We start from the raw sequence: 24,793 nt of genomic DNA, 5'->3' as shown, positions 1-24,793 counted from the left end.
TAAAGACATGGAGGAATTCCTGACTTCCCTGTTTGAGATGACAGAGCACTCCATCTTACCCTGTGGAGGACTTCATACTGGTGTGGAACTTCACCCACCACAATGGGTATCAGAAGGTAATGCCCTATGGGGTTATACCCAAGAACCATAAATAGGGTAGGGTGAGTAGATAGCTAGGGTTGAGGAAGGCAGACCAAGAGAAGTTGTGTAAGGGTCAAGAGCTTTAACAAAAGAATGCACAAATGGAAAAAATATTGACAATTGTCTACGCCCTTCAGAAGTTTCATTACTATATTCAGGGATACTAATTTTCCATTCTTTCTAGGAAAAATATCAGAAATCAAATATCTGATAATTGGGAAACATGGGAATTAGGAAAACATATGATATTCATGGAATGTGACATTTTAGGTCTGAGCACTCATTCACCACAATCTGGATTACTTCAAATCTTTATTATGTATAATATTGTGGTTACTGAATGTTTTATACCTAAAATGGTTTATTTTTTACACACACACACACACACACACACACACACACACACACACACACACACACACACACACACACACACACATATCTATATTTTATTATTATTTATTTAACATTTGTTTACCAGGATAATCCAACTGGACAACTGGTGTCCATTTTTAGCAGAGTCCTGGGGAGAAAACTTCCAGACATTACAGAAAATAAAGTAATGGCAGCATTTAGCTACAAAGTACATTAGGAGAAACATTACAAAGTGAAAAATGATAGTAGCAGATTAGGAAATATATAATATATAGTAAATTAAATATATATGGTATTCATAATGAGTGTAGTTAGAAGACTGTATTCCCAGGCATTTATCAAGTGGTAGCAATATATACAATATGTACAGTAATCAATGGTATATAATAAATGTAGGTGAACACCAGAAGCATGGGGAAATAGCAGGAACTGCTTTAAAAAAGAAGTTATGTACTTACCATAACATTCCACGTGTGTTGTTCATCTTGCCTTCATTCTTACAGATGGGTTCGGAGCTGATTCTCGGCTCCAAGTCGGCCTACTACAAAGCTAGAGGGTCTATATCAGAACATCAAACGTCCAAAACATCGACCGCCATAAGGTCGAACGTGGAAGATCAAAAGCTGAAAATATCGAAGCCGCGGAACATCGACTTCTTTCCCAGGGAAAGAAGTCGGTGGGCCGTTTCCGTGGCTTTGCTATTTCCTCCACTGTGGTGCGATCTCGGAGTTGGTATATTTAAGTAGGGGGGGTGTGGAGGGCACAGCCCCCAATGTCAGGGGGTGTGGGGGGCTTAGAAATGGTTTGTGGTGTGCGTGTGTTTTGTGTGTGTTTCTCAGAACAGTGATTTTTTTTCCCTGGGAAAAAAATTGCTGTTCTGAGCTTTCGATCATATCACATTTTGAACTTCCAAGTTCGACCTTATGATGGTCGATGTTTTGGAAGTTTGATGTTGTGATATAGACCCAAGCCAGAGGACTTCAGACAGCTCGAGGCCAAGTCCCTATCCCATGATGCACCTTAAGTTATCTCAGATCTTGTTTGCTGCCTCTAACAATACCACGTGCCATTCTATCAATTTTTTAGGGAAAACCATAGAAAGACTGAGCAACCATGATAAAACTAGTATCTCAGTCCTTGAAAAACCCTGGAGGGGGTAGGAGGGTGGGAAGTAAGAATGAAGGTGAGATGAACAACTCATGGAACGTTATGGTGAGCACATAACTTCTTTATGTGAAGTTGTTCTAGCTCACCATTCATTCTTACAGATGGGTAGTGTCCCAAGCACCATCTTTCTCGAGTGGCTCACGGGAGTATATTTTTCAGGACAGTAAAACCAAAGGAGGCCCTGTCCCTGGAGGCCCTATCAACTTTGTAATGAGTGATAAAGGTATGAGGCCTTGACCAAGTGGCTGCTACACAAATATTGTCTATAGGAAGCTTAGCAGAAAAAGCAGAGGATGTGAACACTGCTCTGGCAGAATGAGCCTTAATTTTGTGTTGTAAAGGTAAATTGGCAGCTGAGTAAGTGAAAGTGATGCAATCAGATAATCATTTAGATAGTGTTGTTTTTGCAACTAGCATACCTTTCCTAGAATCTGAAAAGGAAAAAAAAGTTGTTCTGATCTTCTGAAGTCTTTGGTTCCATCCAAATAAAATCTGAGCTGTCTATGAACATCAAGCTTGTGCAGCATATACTCTAAATTGTTGGTGTGTTTGGGGAAAAATACTGGTAAATCTATGATTTGGTTAAGGTTAGCTTCAGTACAAACTTTAAGTAAGAAAGAAGGATTTGTTCGTAGTGACACTGTCAGCATGAAAAAACAAATACTGAGGTTTTATGGACAAGGTCTGTAGTTCTGATACTCTTTGGGCAGACGTGATGGCTACTAAAAAGATAGTCTTCCTAGACAAGAATTTCAAATCACATGAGGAAGCTGGCTCAAAAGGCAGGAGGATAATGCATGAAAGCATAAAATTTAGGTTCTATGGGGTATAAGAGGAGGATTTCACTGGTGGTCTGAGATGGAAGGTCCATTTGAGAAAGGCTTTGGATAGCTTGTGTGACATTATGTTCAATCCTTCAAAGCCAAGATGAAAATTAGAGATGGCTAAGCCCAAACTGTAGCTGCAGCCACTCCTTTGTTGAAAAGCATAGTCAAAAATTCTAATATAGTGGAAATGGGGGCTTGGTAGGGATCAATATTATTCTGAGAAGCCCATATAGAAAATCTCCTCCATTTGCTAAGGTACAACTTCCGAGTAGAGGATTTATTTTTCATTTGAGAGGTTATGGAACCTGGCTATGTCGGGAAATGGAGCAGCCAAGCTGTCAATTTTAGGGACTGAAGGGAGGGATGAAGAGCTCCCAGCGAATGCTTCAGAAGATCTGGAACTGGGTCCAGAATCCAAGGCTTTTCCAATAGATGATGTCAAAGGAAGGGGAACCAAATCTGATGAGGCCAATAAGGGACTATTACAATGATGGTCCTTTCCAGGGCTTTTGCTTTCTGAAGTACTTTGGGTATCAGGGGAATTGGTGGAAATGCATAGAGGAGACCCAGAGGCCAATCATGTATGAGTGCGTCCCTTGGGGAATCTCCCGGAGGTGGAATCAGGGCAAAGTAGCTTCTGCATTTTGTGTTCATGTGGGAAGCAAAAAGATCACAGCAAGGCTGGCCCCATCTGCGGAATATCCTCTCCGATATCTCTTTTTTGAGAGACCACTCGTGAGGCAACAAAATTGCCCTGCTGAGTTTGTCTGCAATCACGTTAGATGTGCATTGCTGTCAGAAAGTGCTGGATGGATTTAGCCCATTGCCATACTCTTAGGGCCTCTTGACAAAGGTGATAGGATCTAATTCCTCCCTGTTTGTTCAAGTACCAGGCCACTGACATATTGTCCATCTGAATCGTAATTGTCCCCAGAGGAAGAGAGTCCTGAAAGTACTGCAATGCCAAGAGTACCGCTCTCATCTCCAGGACATTGATATGCAGATGTGTCACTTGTTTGGACCATGTGTCTTGGGCTGTTCTTTCCTGAAAATGCCCCCCACCCTATCAGGGAAGCGTCCATGGTCACTGTGGAACTTCTGGGATTTTTGTTGTCAATGGAGGGGGGATGGCAAAGGGAATAACATATCCTCTGGAAACTATACTTTGTACCCATGTGTCATTTGTTATTTTGAGCCAGGTGTCTGGATACAAAGATAAGCAACCCCTGACTGCCTCCAGAGTAGGACAGTCGGGCCTCCTTTCAGGAGCGCTGCTAGGGCTTCCCAAAGAACTGGCCTCTGTCACCCTGGTTTTGTGGACCCCCCCCCTCTACCGCAAGGTGGCGTCTTCCATTATTGCCCCCTCCTCTGCCCCTGGTGGGGGGGGGGTTCACCACGTGTGTCCAGAAAGGCTCCTTGGGCTTTTCTGAACCACATCTTACCTCCCTTTTGACCCTTAGGGTAGGGTCTAGTAGGGGTGGAAAAATGGACTCCAATGGCAGACAGAGTCTTTCCTTCCTGCTCACACCTGGTCAAAATTTCCTTAACTTTGGGCCCGAAAAGGGACGAGCCATCAAAAGGGGTGTTGACAAAGGATGACTTAAAGGGCTATGCAAAGGAACATAAGTGCATCCAGGAGTGTCTCCTGAGAGCAATTCCTGTACCCACTGCCCTACTCGTTCCATCAGCTGCATATGACATGAGACACATGGACGAGTTCACTATGGAATTAAGGGTAGCAAGCTGACAGACAGCTTTTGTCTGAAATTCCTGCAACTACAGTACCCTGAAATGTATCTCCAAGCTCTTTGCAGTCTTGTGAAATGTGTAAGATAGTTCAGTAAATGCATGGTAAAAGTTGCTGAACTATACATGCGTTTCCCATATCTATCCATGATCCTAGAGTCTCTGTTAGGAGGATGGACAGAGGAAGAAGTTTCTGACATTTCCTTTTTGGTGGCTGCCACCACCACCATGGCATCAACCAGCACTCCCTTAGTGAGAAAGGACTTGTCCTGGGGGGGCAGAAATACATTTATTGGACCTCCTAGGGACAGGCTCCATGGTGGCCAGAGACTCCCACGCCCTTCGTGAGACCATCTCCATGAGCTCATCGAAGGGCAGAGACACCCAAGAGTTGGACGGTTGAGACCCAAAAGCCTTCAGGAAAACCGACTTATCTTCAGTAGGGTTGGTGGGCTTCCAGCCACCCCACTGCTTTAGGATTTCTAATATATCTGCAAATGACATATCTTCAGAGGGGGACAGTGGGGACCCTTCTGATTCATCTAAGTCTGTGTAAGGAGTGAGAGACTCCTGTGGGAAATCTAAGTGCTTCCTCTTGCAAATTCTCTTCCTGGGAACCTCATCAGTGGGAACTTCTGGTGAGGTCTGGGAAGAGCAGGGGCCACGCAGTATAGCTTCCTTTGGCTTAGGGTCTCTACGCTTCAAAGGGATCTGTGAGGCAGAAGTGGACATAGGTGCTTTTAGGAGGAGGTAGTTGGTCCTGAAGTTGTGGATGTCCTGGGGGACATTACTTTCCTCGTGGCTTCAAAGGCACTTCTGCTCCGATGAGAAGGGACCACTGGATCCGAAGAAACAACTGATTCCCTTGGCACTGGAACAGTGGGCTTCAACCCAGAGGTAGGAGCCGAATTCATCTGAGCCGAGGCCCAGAGAGCCAAAGTCGGAACCGACAGGTCAGTCCAACTATCCTCCCCGGAGCCAACTGGAGAGTGTTGGCTCCTAGATTCCTCCATGGGTGCTGAGGAAATCTGAGTGAATGGAAACGATGGCACTGGAGCAGGCATCAGCTCCGAAGGCTCCACAATCATGAGGTCAAACTCCTCCAGCTCCGATGGACTGGGATGGCTCTGAGGAGGAAAAGAAGTCAATGGCATAACAGTCTTCGGTTCTGAAACCACTTGGGTCAGAGCCGATAAAAATTTAGCAAACGCCAGTGCCTGTAGCAGCTTCTGCACCACATGATCCATATCCAAATCGGATAGGCTAATCGAGGACTGAGATGAATGTATGGAGGGTGGTACCGACTGGAGAATAGGAGACTTTTAGTACTTTGGAGACCGGTTCCAGGACTGGGGACTGGCTCCGAAAAGACAGGATGCTCGGCTCTGAGGGCTGTGGAGCCGACGTCGGCCATTTTTTTTGATTTTGTCACATCAGATGAAGAAGCCTTAGAAGACTTGGGAGACTGGCTAGATTTATCCTAGTCGCTCAAAGCTTCCTGAAAAGAAGATTTCAGAAGTCCTCTATCAATAAGTTTACGTTTCCTTTCATGTAATACTCTAGAAGAAAAAGAATGGCAAATGGAGCAGCTGTCTTGCAAGTGCAAGGCTCCGAGACAATAAACACAATTTACGTGACTATCTGTCACTGACATCTTTTGTCCACACTTTGGACATTTTTTAATGCCAGACTTAGGATGTTTGTCTTTCTCCTGGTCAGCCATATTGAAACCTACAGTACCAAAATATCTAAGTCTACAATAACAGACTGTAGTATCAAGAAGAATGTACACACACACAAACTTTAGCAAACTTAACTATAGTAATTAGCCCTTAACAACAAATAGGCTGTACATGAAAAGATGTAAACTATGACTATCTAAATGCACTCACACATGATGTCTAACATTTAAAGAATCTTATTCAACACTACAAGCTATATAAAACGATGCTAATATTTTATAAAGGCACACCAAAGAAGGGTAGAACAGTAAAGGCCTATAAAAAATGAAAGCCAAAGGGAAAAGAGAACTATCTAATATTAAACTATTAAACTATTACACTATTCAAGTTGTAACTATCAATAACTAACACTAAGTATTATATTTAAGACAAATTTTTAGAAGATTTTTAGAAAAAAAGCTATACTGGCCTGAGCTGTGCTAGGAAACCTCCAATCTATTGCAGCGGCAAACTAGATCTGAGGTAACTCAAGGTGCATCTTGGATAGGGACTTGGCCTCGAGCTGTCTGAAGACCTCGAGCTTTGTAGTAGGCCAACTCGGGAACCCATCTGTAAGAATGAATGGCGAGATAGAACAACTTCACATGTTAAGTCTTACAGTCAATGTGGTATCAGGGGGGTGGATTGCATATCTATCTATTTAGCTAAACACACACACACACACACACACACACACACACACACACACACACACACACACACACACACACACACACACACACACACTCATATATCATGTGCAAAAATGTATAATGAAATCATAGTAGTGATTAGAAATTGCATTTAAAAATCATGGGTATAACTCCAAATCTCACTAGGAATTTTACTTTTTAAGTACTTCAGTTCAGTACCTCTGCTTATATTTATGGCAAAGCAGTATTAGTGAAATGAAGCAAGAGGTTCTCCCGTTCAATTCTCGGCTGGAGCGCCTTCTGTGTAGAGTCTGCATGTCCTCCCCGCAGTCGACTGTAAGACATGTTTGAATGGGCATGCCTTCACTGAAGGTTGGGTGTTGAGCTGGCACCTCGGCACCGTAAAAATCTACTGCCAATCATTAGCGGACCAGAGTTCCGCTGTGGCGACCCCTAACCGGGAAAAACTGAAAGAAGAACAACAGCAAATTAGATCACAAATTGTTGTAAAGTATTTTTTAAGAAATTACTTCACACAGAATCAGTGAGATTGCAAACACCCTTCTCCAGATTAGGACCTGCTCTATGAAACCACCTTCCAGCTGAAGTTAAAAATAATCAAATATTAGAAACCTTCAAATTTGCTTTCAGTCAATATTTGCTTAATGAAGTTAAGTGCACATGTTTTCATAATGCTAAGCAAAAGCATTAATTTACATCTGCGGCTGGATTTTAATTCACTGTGCACCTTGTTATACTTTCTTCATCTGAAAACACTGCTATAATATCTGTAAATGTGTACATAATACTATTTGTAAATATTCATATTTACTGCTATTATTTAATTATGTATTTGCCAAATGTTTCATATTTTGCCCTCTTTTATGTATTGCTCCTCTTACAACTGGCTCATGTAAGTTTTTATTATACTAAATTACCAAATAGTCTACACAATATAAAGCTCTTGCTTTGCTGTACAGTACTATTGTATATATCCAGGTCATGGCTGAAAAGTGTAAGTAGACCATTCACTTATGTAGTTAATACACTGAAAAAATAATAAAACTGAAAGTGTTCAGATTTGAAATGTGAGATCTGATTTTTCAACATAAACCAAGAAAACAAATGCACAGAATAGATACAAGTGCAGTCTGTTTAAAGAAGTAGAAAAAGGTCTGCTAGAGAAAGGTACAGAAGTTGTTTGCTTCATTCCACAACTATCTATCTCAACAAAGAAACTGAATGAGTTTAAAATGTATAGAAGTGAAAATAAAGACATGCAGCTATTGAGTCATAATGAATGAATAGCTCATCTAAACAGATGATAGACAACAGAGCTCAGGAACATTCAAGCATATTATCCACAGAGAAGTGAAAGTTCATGCGCGTAAGACTTGATATTTAGAAAAGATAAAATGATCCAAGTCAAATGAAAGAGGTACTACTACAAGAGATATGCAGATCAGTCTCGGGGATTCCAAATGTAAGGGAAGAACAAGACATTCCTTACTGCCTGAAGATGTCTGAACAGGTATGAAATTGATATAAAAGTGTGAAATCTGTAATGTCTTCCATAACTAGAATGCAAAATATGAACTGATTTTGCTTGACATCCAAGGTCTTCAAGGGAACAAATTAGGTACAGATTTGATTCACAAGCAACAAAACCATCTCCTGACCACGATTCCAAATTCCCAGAGGTCATATAACTGAAATATTATGCACAAAGTTTAGTGTAAATATAGGTATTTAAGTGTATTGTTTTAAGACCTATAATTTTAAGACCTTTAATACCTGAAGAAGTCATTTCAGATAATAGGTCTCAACTTGTTTTTCTGTAATTCAGAAATGTTGTAAACAAATGAGAATTTAAGAATACATTATGTAGTCCACATCACTCTCGGAATAATGGAGTGGTAGGAAGGATGATAGAAATGATTAAATATTTAATGAAAACAATGTGGCAGTACAACTGTAGATAAACAGCTCTAAAGTATAAAAATGTATATCTCAAAGGAATAATTAACTCAGAGGATAAGTACTCTGCCTCATAGACTCTGTATATTTGCTTCAATCCTTAATGCTAGCTACTGTCTATGTGGAGCGTTGCGTGTCCTTCCCATGTCTGTGTGAGCTTTCTCTGGAAACTCTGGCTTGATCCGACCTCCCAGAAACACACAAGTTAATTGGCTACTCTAAACTGTCCAACTACAATGTGTTTATCCTTTCCCTTCTGGCAGAGGTATTGGCTGAAAAGAGTCTAAGACGACCATTTCATTTACCTAATTAACAAATGAATAAATTAAGCTAAAAAGTTCCAAAGCAGCTGCTCATGGGAAAGAGGTTGAAATGTAAAGTACCTACTACTAACTTCTAACTTTGTTACTAGAAAATCAAAGTGATGCTTCATACTTGCTAAGGAAAAGTGATAGAAAACAGACATAATGTTATGTTAGAAGTGTAGATAATCTGTCTGCTTTGAAGGAAAGAGAGACAACAAAAGCTTATGTTGTGAAAAATGCTTAGAATATTCAAATGCAAGCAATGGTAAAGGAGAACATCCAGAACTGTATTATGTTATGGTCTCATATTCTCAAGTATACAAAATTAATCATAGGCATCATTCAGGTATACAGGAGTCACAGGCATTACTATAAGACAGAAAGTGTGAATGCAAAGAAGCTATTTTACACCATAAAACAGAAAGATTTATACAGGTTCAATTGCTGCCATCTTCTAAGAAAATGAATAGTCAGAATGTTGTCACTGATATGCATAATTTAAAAGCTGCAGAAAAAATTATAATATTGATGCTCCAATACAAGGGAATGAAGTTCTTCAGCATTATATATTATATCGAATGAAGCTTGAGATCCAGAGAATTTTCAAGACAATGACTGTAAATGTCAATAGTTTTATCAACATAAATAGCACTCAAGATTTTTTGATTTATTAAGGTTGGCATAATGGTTCAGGTCTATATAAGGCACATGGTTTGATTATGATATCCTGTTATTAGCTAGGCTTGTAAAAGTCTGTAGAATGATTGTTAGGCATATGTAACAACTGGAGCATCCACAGAAGTTCCAGAGAAAAGAATACAGGGAGTAAACAACATGTCCTATGTAGGCTGCCAAAAGGCCTATCCCTGTATCCGGTCTCCTACATTCTGCTGAGAGGTGATCTATACCAGGCCCATAAAGTGTCCTTTGATGACATTCTGTTGGACCTGGTGCACATCCACAAAACAAATAGTGTAAGAATTACCTGATCTACACCTTGCCTGTAACACACAAGGACATGTTGGTGGGACAGCTATGTGTGTTACAGACTACCCCTTCTCTGAAACAGATTTCACAACCATGCGAAGCAGAGTTCTTCCATAACCCAGTTCAAGCATAACTTGGACCAGTGGATGGGGAATAAGAAATGTACCCCTGGTCTAGCACCTCTCTGTTAGACAGAGGCAGTGTGCAAATGCTTGACCACCTATGCCCAAGCCTACATATACCCCTTAAAATAACCATAGGGTATCAAAATTTGCCAAAAACATTCAGGAAGCAAGGCAAGGCTTAAAAATACCCCCAAGGCCATTAGTTTAGCAATTCCCTTTGAAATAAAAGCTTTGGGAGACTCATCTAAAAGCATAAAAGATATTCGGTGTGAATGCAGTGTAAATAAGAAAGTACAGATGTGTAAGAACCTGGCATAACAGTAGATGCCTGATTAGATCACTGTTGCAATATTGCTTACATATGAGACTTATCCCTGACTATGTTACCATATGTCTGGCCAGTATAGCAAAGTGTGGGCACCTTCCTCTCACACCATATGCCCAACTCATGATCCATGAGTGAAAATGCTTATCGACATATACAGGACATAATGGCATGAAAATCCTCATGACTAACTAGCCCATGACCAAGAAAAAAAGGCAAAAAGGAAGAAGAAGCAAAGCATATCAGCATGGAGAGGGGGACATTTGTAGCAGGCCAACCTCAAACAAAAAAAGAAGAAAGGATAAACAGAAAGGGGAAGGAGGGAGGATGCCAGTACTTCAACAGTGATCTACTCGGACATCTGCTGTTATGCTAAGTTCTTACACAACTGTACTAAGTCCTTCATTGATCACTGTTTTATTATCGATTACATATGGGAAGATTTGCAAATCTTTTTATAATATCTGAGTGGAGGACTGAGGTATGAAACGGGAGTCAAGTATTCTGTGGAGGACTCATCAGGCGAAAGCTAGTCCTGGCCCTGGAAAGGGTGTCATTTTTATAGTGTTTTGTAAAGGTGTGAAAGGAAGACCAAGTGGCTGCTTCTAGAATTGCTTTTGAGTCCAGACCCTTGAAAAGGACACCAAAAGAAGTTACAGCCCTGGTAGCATGAGCCTTGACCTGGTATGGAAGGTATCTACAGGATCTGTAGATAGATCAAACAGTAAAGAAAAATATTGAAAACAAAATTGTAAGGCACAAACTCAACAATGTTCTGTGATCTGAATAAAAGGGGGCATGAAGATAGGCATCCTTAAAGTTTAGGGTAAATAAGTAAATAATTACGCTTGAAAAATAATCACTGGCAGAGGAGGTTGCAAAGACAGCATCTTGAATGTTGGCACCATTAAGACTGGTGTGGATTAATACACCCAGAGTGGGCATACAAGTGCCATCCTCTCTAGGGATAAGAGTCTCAAATAAAATCCTGCATTGTGCTTGTGAAAGGAAACTAGTTCCTTGATGGAACAAGTCCTGCAGAATCAGTAATAACAGATATTTTTGGTTTGAGGGTACCTGAGGTATGTCAGAATGGGTAAGAATGAGAGATCAGGTTAGTCTGTAGTCTTTCTTGATAACATTGAGAATCGGTTGATCTGAAGTTGTAAGATTCCACACAGAAAGGGAATGAGAAAGAAAGAGATTGGCCTAAGTGGAAGGGGAAGGGGGGCGTGTTAAGGCAGATAGTCAGATATTGGGTGATTTGTCAGAAAACAAACTCTTTCGTCCTTTGTAGCCTGATTTGGGTTTCACTTGAAAATTATTTTTAAAATATTTTTTTAGCTTTTTGTTGCATTTTCTGATCCTTTCATAATATGGTCTAGCCTTGGATGGATATTTTCTTTGGAATTTTGGTACAAGAAAAAGAAAAATCTGCTTGAAATTCTGCATCATTTTTCCTCTTTTCTGGAAGAAGATTTCATCAGCAGCAGCTGAGTCAAAATGAGTTTCCCAGTCCAGCGGGGCATCCAAAAATCTGTACTAGATGTCCTAGCAGCTCTAGAAGATGCAGCATTATAACTATATTTAATATACTGTCTGGCTATGTGAATAGCAGAAGAGAGTAGAGAGAAAAGATTTATTGTCTGATTCAAGTAAGTCTGACACAAACTTATTCATATCACCCATAACAGATAAATATATCTAATCATATGAGTTTGGTAGTTAATGGCACAGAAATAAGGTATAGCAGAAGTGTACAACTTCTTCCTGTAGCTATCAATTGCCCTATAGTCTTTATCATTACGCAAAACATGAGTTGATGGAAGCAGTTTAGAAGGTTTCTCAGATTCAGTAAGTATGTCTGCTTGGTCTGAAGAAGGATTGTTGTAGAGATTTTTGTATGCACCTTATAAAATCAATCAGGTTTTGCATTTGCTGGAGGTTGAGACTTTGAGTTCAAAGAAGCTGTGGTAAAAGTAACCTGTAATATTTCTTGCACATGAGATTGTGGAAGGCTTGGGAACTCCCATATACAGCAAGTCAGATTAGCTTCACATGCTTCCTCTCCTGTTGAAAGTGGTGCATCATTTTCAAAATTGTGTCCTTGCCCAAATAAAAGGTCCTCTAAGGAAAATCAAGAGATATGGTGCCCTCTGTGATGCCTGTGCCCTGGCCCAGCAATCAAGGAGCCTCACTCCTCACCACTAACACTCATATATGAGGAAAGGATAACAAATACACACAGTAAAGTGCAATTTCCCTTAAGAGCACACAGAGATCACAGTCAGTCCGGGGCTGGTCGCTCCCTTGCTCCCCAGGTCCCCAATAAGACTCCCCACTGGCACAGATATAGGGTCCAGATCTCAGCCTAGCTGAGCAAGCTAAAATCTCCAGCACCCCCTCAAACATATGAATGAAACTATCAAAATTATCCCCCTCTGTAAACTGTGGAAGAAATTTACTGATCTTTTGTGCTTCTGGAGTCCAGTTACTCCCTTCCCCATTACCTCCATGACTCTGGCGAAGAGTCAGCATTTCCTACTCATGCTGCCTCTGCCTCTCTTGTTCCTCAGCTTGCAGATGTAACAGTTTCTCATTCTCCTCAGCCTGCAACCATCACAGTCTTTCATTTGCTTCTAATTCCAAATGTCTGGCCTCCAACTCAAGTCTCTTTAGCTCCAGCTGGAATTTTAAGTCCACTGCAGAAAGGTTGAGCTGTCCATTCTCTGAGGGAATTATATATCCACTGCCTGTCTGACTGTCCTCCTGGTTGCTGTTTTCTGATGCAGCTGTAACCAAGGATGCAATCAGGTCTACCTTAGTCAGATTTCCACACACCAGTCTCCTAGCCTGGCACATCTCTGCCAGCTGGTTCCTTGTCAGCTTTCCATACTCCTCTGCTGACATGCTGTCTGCTCACCCTGACTAACTAAGCTAACAAAAGAAATAAAACAATTGTGATCTGAACTCTTAGAGTATTCACTGTGTGGCTGATTTAGAGTACAAAACACCTTCAAAGCTCACTGTACACAAGGTACAGGATTCACTCTACCCACACCACTACAAGCCAATTAGTATTTGCCAACTAATTAATATGTGATGTGGATAACCCACCGGTGCCAAACAATTAATATGAGGTGGATATCCCAACCACTGCCACCAATTAATATGTGACACCCGCGCCCTGGCCCAGCAATCAAAAAAAAAAACATATAAATTCCAGCGTGATATTACTGATTACGAAAAGGGAAAACCATTTGTTACACAGAAAACTGTTAGGTTTTTCGACCCCAACAATAAAACTAGTAGTAGGAGAAAAAGACCTAGGTCTATTCTAAGAAAGAATAACCATACTACAAGTGGCACTTCTGAAGATGACACATCTTCAGTCACAGATTATGATTGCCCTTCTAACCAGGCATCCTCAATGGCTAAGAGAAGACCATCAGACCCTTTAGACCCAGGACACGTAGAGGTGGTAGAAAACACAAACACAGGTACACAGAGTTTACAAATGCTACTACAGAAAATTGTGAGCTAACAAATAATGTGCACAATATATCATCTTTTGGATTGTCATCTGTTCACAATAAATTGTTAAACAAGGGTATAAACTTTGTACCGACTTCCTTTGTTCCTGAACATACATTGGTTAACGATATTAATTAATTTTGCAGGTTGATTAACCTTAAAATATTTTTTTCAGATGGTGACAACTCTCAAAGATCCACTGGGTTTAAATTTGGTAAATCTGATTTCCAACCACCAATGGACAAACATGTAGCCATATTCAAACAATGTGTCATCAAAGATCTACATTTCACTCTAGGCTACCAACCTGCCAAATATAATTTAACCTTGGAGGAACAACAAGCACTACAGGAACTTCGTTCCAATCATGATGTAGTGATTACACCAGCAGATAAGGGAGGGGGCATTGTTATTATGGATTACTCCATGTACCAAGCTGAAGCCCACAAACAACTGTCTGATGCCCGGTTTTACATCAATATGTTCCTTGATCCAACATCTAATTTCAAAACACATATTGATTCTTTTCTGGATCTAGCTACCGAGGAGGGGATCATTGATAAACAAACATGCAATCAACTAAAAGTTGCTGAACCAATTCCTCAGTATCTGTACTTAATTCCGAAAATTCACAAACATCCTACTAATCCCCCTGGCAGGCTGATTGTTTCTGGGAGAGGTTCACTCACTGAACCATTATCGGCATTTCTTACATATTATCTTAAACCTCTATTACCCATGATAAGATCAAGATTACAAGATACCACAGAATTTTTAAACATAATTCAGGATACACAACTGGAATCAGACTGGTGGCTATGCACATTGGATGTGTCTTCACTCTACACTAGCATCCCACATGATGCAGGCATATCAGCCATTTCCTATTGGTTAGACAGATCTCAATTGTGCACCACTGGTTTTAATAATTTCCTCATCAAACTAACAGAATATGTGTTAACCAAGAACATTTTCTATTTTGAGGGACAGGCTTATTGGCAAGTCAGGGGTACTGCTATGGGAGCATCATTTGCTCCCATATATGAAGACTTATTTATGGGATTCTTTGAACAGCATTTTATATATGACTCTTGTAACAATCACTACATGGAACACTTAGACATTTGGAGACGTTACTTGGATGATTGTTGGATGGTGTGGCGGGGTGATAATATACAGGTACAGGATTTTGTTAAATACCTGAATAACAATCCATGGGACATTCAATTTACTTTAAATCAACAACATGAAGAAATTGTATTTTTGGATGTGACAATTTCCTGCCAAGCTGATCACACTTTGGCAACTAAGGTACACAGAAAATTTCCCCAATACAATACACTTTTACACGCATCCAGCTACCACCCCCGCCACATCATCAATAACATCCCTAAATCCCAGTTCTTACGGATGAAACGGATTTGTTCCTCCAAAGAAAACAACTCTGAATGTGTAAGGGATTTGTCCAGCAGACTCATAAGTCGAGGATATAAGACACACCATATTAATCAAACCATCAACCAGATCAAAGATGTATCCAGATCTACATTATTACAATACAAACATTCACAAGATGACAACCAATCTATTGGATCTCAGCCCATCAGATTTGTTACCGCATTTGGCAGCAATACACCTTCTTTCAGAGACATCATTAACAATCACTGGGACATTTTGAAGGCCCATGAACATTTAAATGAAATATTACCTGACAAATGTGCTTTTTCATATAATAGAGGCAGAACCATCCAATCTTATTTCACACACTACAAAAGATACAAACCATCTACATCGATTCAAACTACTTTATTTGGTGACCCTCTGATAGGATGTTTTCCCTGCAATCACTGCAGTGCATGCAGACACATTTCTAAGACCAAAGAATTTTCCAGTAGTAATACCCCTAAGATATACCAGATCAGAATTTTTGGCAACTGCAGTACTGATTGGGTGGTCTATCTGGCCACTTGTACATGTTCTTCCTTCTATGTGGGTCAAACATCAAAACCACTGAGACACAGGATAAGTGAACATCTCAGTGCCATTAGAAATGGAAAAATTTCCAATGCCCTATACAAACATACCCTAACTCACCAAACGGCGCAATTTAAATTTGTGATTATTGACAAAATTGGTTTGCATAGAAACTCCAAAGCAGGCTGGCATGATAAATTAAATGATATGGAATCCTCATGGATTACCAAGTTAGGGGCTTTGTTTAAACCTGGTCTAAATGAAATGGAGTAATCTTTGTCAGCTTCTTGTTTCATGGATCTTTTGCAATACATGTTTATATTATATTATAAAAATATTATTATAATAATATTATAATTATATTTAAGTCAAGATTGATGGTAATATTTTTGAAGAGCAAGACAAACTCAGAGCTCTATGACTTATTCCCAATAAATGTGATAAGTTTTTGGTGTATATACACCTTTAAATTATTTGGTATATAAGGATTGACCAGGATGTACTGCTGAATCACTATTTTCTCTTTTTGCACTGAAGAAGGCTAAAAGATAGCCGAAACCGGTTTGCAACACAAGGATTATATGTAATAAACTTTGCCACAAATAAAATATGTTTTAGCACTTTTCCCCTTGTGCTGGTTCATTTTTTGGTTTTACAATCTTTTTGGTTTGAACCGTGCACTCAGTCCTTCGTGCGTGGAACTTGGTTTGGTCCAGCAATCATGAAGCCTCAGTCCTCACCACTAACACCAGAGAGGGCATCTCATATATGAGGAAAAAATAACAAATACACACAGTAAAGTGCAATTTCCATTAAGAGCACACAGAGATCACAGTCAGTCCAGGGCTGGTCACTCCTTTGATCCCCAGGTCCCCAATAAGACTCCCCACTGGCACAGCTATGGGGTCCAGATCTCAGCCTAGCTGGGTAAGCTAAAATCTCCAGCACCCTCACTGTCCAACCAGTGCTTCATGTACGTGCCCAAGTAGCTGACACACACACTCTTTGAGATAAGAGTTTATACAACCACACAGACAGTTCTGGGGAAGGCTGGCACAGGCTCTCCAGCTGTGCCCCTTTTATCCAGACTATACGGTAGTACCACTTGCCACCACCTAGCTAATATTTATCAGCTATTCAAAGGCCCTTAAAAGGGTGTCCAATTATTACTATGCAATATTATTATCCAACTGGTAGTATAGCCCACGACTAAAGCTATTAGAGTGGCTTTGTACAGTTTTACCAAAGGCATGCAAGTATTCTTAAGAGCTTAAATTATCTCTACACAAAACAGCCACAGTTAGCAGGTTTTAAAATATTTAATAATAAATAATTAAAACCACAAGACAATACTTTCTACTACACAGTCAGTGCTAGTCAAGAGTTCAAAGATCACACAGAAATACTTAAAATAAATTAGTAGTACAGTTCTGACATCACAGAAAAATATTTAGTCTAATCTTTATAGTTCCTAGCAAAACTAAAAGAAAACACAAGTCTAACACACTACTTACATAAAGAGAGCATAAGGCAGTGCTGAGTTGGATGTTCAAGACAAAAATGCTTAATGCCTTCTGATTCTCTCTGTTTAAATTGCTATTGCAGTTCTGATAAACATTACATCATCTTTTTACACTTTTGTGGTGTTCCCAGGCCAACAGAAACTGCATCTACATTCTTTTACACCTCCTTTTGTTATTTTGCAGCTGGTCAGGAGCAGAGCAATAAAAATACATTTGCATGTTTAAATCTAGCAATTTAACTCTTGGTTAAAACAACAGAAAGAATTTCTTAGTCTACACTGACTGGAGCCAACTTTAAATCAAAGGGTCACAACATGCTTTTACTGGATCAGTAGCGAGCACTGTTGCCACATTTGCTTCCAGTTCCACAAGTAACAGTATTTCTTTACATTTACGACAACAAGCCTTTAGTTTACATTCATATTTACAAATGACAGAATTATCCGCACAATTCTATCTGGCTAGGCTGGCAGCCTTCACACCTTCCACCCTGATTTAAATCCTGCTGGTGAAATAATCTGGGTGGAAAAAGCCTGAGATTCCAACTGAGATTCAGAGACTTCCTCTTCAGAATAATAGTCTCTAACTATCTTGTGATAGGAGAAAGAAGCAGGAGAAGCAAGGAACTAAGATGGCTTTAGAGATATAATTGATTTAAAACTTCCTTGGGAGAAATCAAATCACTCTTTCTGTGAGGCTCTAGGGGTAAAGGGAGCAGAAGGAGAGGTATCTTTTGTTTTCTGCTTCTTCTTGGAACATCAGCAGTAATGTATTGAGGAAGATCTGACCCCTGACATATCTCAATAAGGGTACTAAGAATTTCATCTCAGGCAAGGATTTGAGAAATGCCCAAGGGTCCTTCAGAAATAATAAGTCAGGGTTCCCCTTTTGCAGACAAACCAGCAATCTAATAAATCATGCAGAACATATCTACATGCTGTGCCTTGTCTGAGGTCTCAACAGTGGGAGCAGCACATGAAACAAGGTAATGTAAGGGCTCATCAAGTACCACATCAGAGATTTCTGGGTCTACCCGGACAACAGATGTTTTAGAAGGCGTTGACATTTTGACATTCTTTAATGGCTGCTGAGGCACATCTAAATGGGAAGATTTAGAGGCCATCCTATGCTGTGCAAGCTCTTCTGTTTTTCTAAATAAATGTTAAGTGAGGCTAACCAACTCCTTCAAGTTTTAGGGACAAAGGATTTACAAATAGAACACTCATTGTGGTTGTGACTAGGACTTAGGCAAAATAAACATTTCAGATACAGATATTTATCTTTATGAGGTACCTGCCTCCTATAATCAAAATTTTCCCAATTAGCTGACATGAAAATAACAACTCTTCAGTCAAAAAGTTAAGGAAACAGAAAGGTCCCCATTGGAGATGCTTATATGCCCACTTGCATTAGAACTGGCACAGGGCATATGGCTGACAGACCAAAGTGACAGACAAAGCCTCTGTTATGGGACTGGTGGCATGAAAGTTCTGAGTATTTTCCTGTTCATGCATCCCTTATAAGCCAAACTGTTTTGTTGCACGTGGGTCCTGTGGGTTGGACATACGGCATGAGAAGAAGGTGCCCAAGCGTTGTAATACTGGCTAGATATATGGTATCCTAGTCAGGATACCTCCATATGTCAGCAGTGTTGCAACAATTATCTTTGCTTAAACAAAGGACTGATAATGTTTTAACTAAAGTATTAAATAATGTCTTATATCAAAGACAAATTATTTTCTTACATTTTGTAATTACATACTAAACAAACGACAACCAAGAATAGTTAAAGAACACCTTTTGAAAAAATTATGTCTAATTTTATAAATAACCTCACTGAATATCATCTCTTTTTAATTTTAAAAGAAAGAGGACGATGGGCATTACAATAGAGGAAGAACAGTGGCACAAAGAATAACACTGTCACCTCACAGCAAGGAGTTCCCTAGCTCAGTTCTAGGCTGGGATACCTTCAATATGGAGTCTGCATGCCCACCATGTTTGAGTGGGTTTTCTCCAGGAGCTCCACTTTCCTCTCACATTCCAAAGATATGCAGTAAGTAGATTTGGACACACTAAATTGACTGGCATGTGTGAGGTAAGGAAAAGCAACCACAGCAGGGCTAGCTACCCAGTGATATGAATACTGGCTCTAGATGACTGTCACTGTTGATGTGACATCCTGACCCCATATGTAAAAATGGAAAAAAGGGGGGTTATGAATGGATGGACAGATGGATGGATAGATGGATTACTATAAGAGGATGCATGATATACAACAGCTACTCTTCTAGTTCCTTAAATAAAGCCAGTGAAGTGACTTCACCTTGTGTTTCTGCATCTTTGTTAGGCTTTTTCTAAAATACCTTTGGAGAAATATATTACAGTGACTATAACAATCATAGAAACACTTTAGTGTCTAGGTTGTAATCTATACTACTGTACTTTGTTTTTGAATATGGCCATACGTAAAATCTTACACTATTGTTTAGGGTAATACATTACTTTTTGTAACTGCTCATTACTTCTGGATCTTATAGATTTGATGAGTGCTAATTTCTGATGTTACTACTTTGAACCATGCAACAGGAAAAAAAATCTAATGATTTTATATATATATATATATATATATATATATATATATATATATACTATAAAACATGTTTCAAAAATATGTATTTGCACTAATTATCCCACTAATTACTTATTTTCTTTGTTTTCCTCTATACAGCAACTGGATGTCATTTCAGGTGAAAGGCACTAATTTAGCCAGAGCTCTGCAGTGTTGGGATAAAAGTCTTCAAGAAAATAAAACTGTAAGGACTCCCATAAAAGGATGCCCTTTTCATTTGATTGACAACTGCCAGTGGCCTCATTGTAACCCTACATGCCCAGCCTTGAGAGATCCTACTACAGGGCAAGAACTAAATGTCATGCAGTTATTCACAAGAATGGGACTTGACAACCAGAAAAAATCTCAGGAGCTTAAATCTGATCCTAGCCACAGTATGGAACTCTTCAGTAATGGAGGCTAATGTGTTAAGTTATTGCACTTCTAATTGCATTGCTGATGTTGCCAGATAAGTTGGTACTTCTATTTCTTTACTGCACATATATGAAAATGCCTGTATAGTTTAAGATGAGGATTTATAAGACTACAGCACTGAGTTGGCAAGCAAAATGTTACTTGAAAACACGGATGCAGATGCCTGTTCAGATCAGTTTTATTTTTAGTGTACATACTACTGTTGCATCTCTTGCCATATTTGGATTTGAACAGATCATGTAATATTTTACAATCTATTTTTCTCCATAAATTCTTATAAAGCACAGTCCTAGATTCCTTGTGATTTCAACAAAATATGACTACCGATTGTTTTAGGCTTGGTCTTCAAAAACGACCAACAATAAAAAGTACTAATGGAAGAATATTTCAAATTCATAGGCTGATACTAGGCAATCCATCTTGTCCAAGCCTAACAAATAATCCATATTCAGAAGTTTCCTCCTGCTTCAAAGCGGTTACTACAGGATAGACCAAGGGAGAATTTGTAAATCACACATCCAATTGTTGAAATTCACTTTTAAAATGGCAAAGTTACTACCCTGTTTGACATGTGTGTGAGTACGTTCCAGAAGTGGGGAATGCACTTGGATATCAATATCATGTTAATGAGTCTTACCAATTTGCCGATTATGATTTATGTAGTCTGTGTGGGTACATTTATTCTGCAAAGGTGTAGGAGGTCATGGAGGGTAGGGTCTTTCATAGGTTAGCACACTAGACACAGACTGCTAAAGAAGAGGTTGTAAGAGAGTGAATACAGGGTGAGGGTTGACGGTCTCTCGGGGAGGGCAATTAAGGGTCTTGAGGGCAGAGATATTTTCATTTAGGAATCCCTGAAGTCGCTCAAATTGAGTTGCATGCTTCAACAAGTACATGCTAAAAGGGAAGAGGGGAATGAAGGGAAAGTAATACTTCTTTGTATCTGTGGGAAATGCTCTTAGATATTAACTGTATTCAGATAAGATAGTTTTCTAACTGCTGCACAATTACTCAAAACCGAGGTGGAATCCTTCAAAGCCACCAGGCCAGTGGAAAATACGGCCCAAACTGCAGAATCCTTTACAAATGCATTCTATGGACACCTACAGGAATGCATGGATCGTGCTATCCCAAATAAAACCAATACTCACTCCTCCAAAGGCAGGAGACCTGTCTGGTGGACCCCAGCCATAAATAAGCTATACAACAGAAGGAGGAAGCTACTACATGATACAGCAAAATCCCAAAAAGGGAAGGCATCTCTGATCAGTACTAGCAAAAAACTACGATCCCTCATAAAATCATCTAATGCCAGCTTCGAAAGAAAAATTGCACAAGACGCTAAAGATAATCATAAGGCCTTCTTTAGTTATGTCAGGAACCTGGGTGGCAACTCCCAGATATGCTCTGAGTTAGTGCAAAATGACAAAAAATACACTGAACCCACAGACATTGCCAACATCCTGGCAGACAGGTTCAGTGCAAACTTCTCCCCCCCTTCCCCACCAAAAGAGCAAATGTCTATCCCAACAGAGTGTAGCCTCCCTGACATCACAGATGCACAGGTGAGAGCTGCCCTCTCCAAAACAAAAAACACAGCATTAATGGGACCGGACGGTGTCCTGGGCTGCGTCTTACACATGCTCCAAGAAGAACTGAACCCTCACATAAAGTCACTGTTCAATCTCAGCCTTACTACAGGATATGTACCAAGGAATGGCGTACAGCAACAGTGGTCCCACTCTACAAAGGTGGTGCCACAACGGACCCCGGAAACTATCACCCTATAAGCCTGACTAGCCTGGTCTGCAAAGCTATGGAGCGTATCATCATGGAACTCATAAACAAAGACATTGGGAACCTCCAAACACTGGATCCTACCCAATTCAGCTTTGTTAAGGGCAGATCTTGCCTCTTGAACCTGGTCGACTTCTTTGAAACAGTCACCAAGGCCATAGATGAAGGGAAGGTAGTCCACACAGCCTACCTGGACCTCGCAAAAGCCTTCGACACAATACCCCACTCGGGCATCATAAATAAGCTCACCAGCTTAAATATCAACCCCTATGTCACAAGATGGGTTGCAAACTGGCTCAGGGATAGAACCCACATGGTCAGAATTGCAGGTGCCATGTCAGACTCTAAACCATTTACAAGTGGCGTCCCACAAGGCTCAGTCCTGGGACCTCTCTTGTTCGGTATATATTTCTCTGAGGTACAGGCTAACACGGGAGGACTATGGCTGACCAAGTTTGCAGATGACTGCAAACTGGGTGCTATAATCGACTCACCGACTGACACAAGCATCCTCCAAAAGGGTCTCACAGAGACGGATAACTGGTGCCAGAGCCATGGCCTAAAGCTAAATGCCAAAAAGTGCATAGTCATCCCCTTTGGGAAAAACAAAGTGCCCACAAATTACCACATAGGTGGTAATCCATTAAGTACGGAAGAAGTAATTAGGGATTTGGGGACCCAAGTAGATAGTAATCTCTCCTTTGACAATCACATTGCCAAAGTGGTTAGAAAGACCTTCTATATAGCCTACTTTATCACGAAAGAGTTCACATCTAGATCAAGAGAGGTCATTGTGCCCCTCTACTCATCACTCATCAGGCCCATAATTGAATACAATGTCCCAATTGGGATGTACCTTACCCGACACCTGCAGCAACTGGAAAGACCTCAAAAGTAAAGTACCTCACCAAGAGGATCAAGGGACTCAAACAGATGCCCTACACAGTTAAGCTAAAGAAACTTCAGCTCTACTCGGTTGCTTACCGCCTACTCAGAGGCGATCTGTGCCTGACATATAAAGCCATGTCCAACCCAGAATTAATGGACATGCTCCACCTCAGGAAATCCAAATCCCTTAGAGCTACACGCTCCAGGGACTTAAACCTCAGCACAGAAATAAATAGGACATGCTGGAGGGACAGATTCATATCCCAGAAGCTCCCCTCACTCTGGAACAAAATCCCAATCCATGTTAGGCAGAGCCCCTCAATGACCCTCTTCGTAGGTTTACCCCTGGGATCTCTTCTGTGTCCCCACTAGACAGAGGCACAGTAAACTAACCTTAAAAGGGCTATCTTCTGTGACCTACTATACAGAGGCACAGTCAACTAATCTAAAAGGGTGGCGAAAGCCAAACACACTCTGGCTAGGCTTATAAATGCCCTAGGGCAGATAGCCTAGTATCAACCTATGAACCTATGATGGTCAAAAGATAAGGAGTCATAAAGGTGTATAGCTCTTTAATGACTATCACTTATATGTGGTAGGATGTGGAAATGTTTATTTTCCCGACTGAACTATGCTATATATATATATATATATATATATTTTGTTTTTTTTGCATCAGTAACTGCATAGATTAAACTATGCTGCATCATCTGTGTATCAGTGGATAAATGAATAACAAAACCCAGTTTACAGACATTCACAAACTTCAATAGCCATAAGCTGGGAATATTAGCTTGAAGATCTGAAAAGTAGATGATGATGAATAGGAGGGGGCCCAGCACCAAGCCCCATGGGACACAAAGCTGGTTTAAAGTATATTGCTTTCTAAGTCATAGCATTTTTCAGAGCTGCTGTTTTCTATTTAAATTATTTCTGTAACCATATCTAAAGGGACCAGCAGTTTGTTTTTCATTTTCTTTTTCTTTTTACCTTCATGAAGTGGGATAGCTATAGCTGTACATTTCATTTCATTTTTTTTTCAGAAAATATATCTAGTTTAATAAAGACTGTTTGCTTTTAGACAGACCATAAGGAAATTGTGATTTCATTAGTCAAAACATACTAAGTGATTTTTTTCTGAATGTAAATCTCAATTGCCTCCCTGGTGAAACAAATGAAAGCTAGTATATGATAGTACATAATATAGGGTACCAGCATAGTAAAGGCATGTTTCCTCTAACAGTGGATTGCCACATTTAGTTATATATCATATCTAATGACCAACTGAAGCATGTGTTTTTCCACCATATAAATGTACACTCCATTTATTTACCTTGGTTTTATATATATATATATATATATATATATATATATATATATATATATATATATATACAACTTGATAAACTTAGTAATAAGATTAAAATAAAAATAAAAATCAATACATATTATATTTCTGCTGCCAAAGTGTATTATTCATTTCACTACTAATGTGTGTTACAATCATATATATTTGTTCAATATCTTGTTTTTTTACTAAGCACACACACTCTCTGTTAATAAAAGCAATTCATCAAATTGCAGTGTGGCCAGAAAAAAAAAAAAAAAAGAAATGACTACAGTTATTTTTCTGACTTTTTCAAGAATATTTTGGCCCTGATTCCAAAAGATTTGCACTCAGT

At 39.8% G+C, this 24,793-nt stretch overlaps 1 protein-coding gene across 1 annotated transcript in view; it reads left to right on the top strand.

The window, feature by feature from the left end:
- The window catches only part of LOC122817347 (carboxylesterase notum2-like), a 334,692-nt gene extending 313,653 nt beyond the window's left edge, over nt 1-21,039 (top strand). Inside the window, exon 12 of the mRNA XM_044090554.1 lies at nt 20,112-21,039. Coding sequence (XP_043946489.1) covers nt 20,112-20,415 — 304 coding nt within the window. The 3' untranslated portion in view covers nt 20,416-21,039. The remainder of the gene's footprint in view (nt 1-20,111) is intronic.
- Nucleotides 21,040-24,793: the final 3,754 nt, after the last annotated feature.

The sequence above is a fragment of the Protopterus annectens genome, chromosome 12.part0 (assembly GCF_019279795.1).
Source record: "Protopterus annectens isolate FY-2018-M chromosome 12.part0, PAN1.0, whole genome shotgun sequence".
Lineage (NCBI taxonomy): Eukaryota > Metazoa > Chordata > Ceratodontiformes > Protopteridae > Protopterus > Protopterus annectens.
This window is presented reverse-complemented; position numbering and strand designations above follow the sequence as displayed.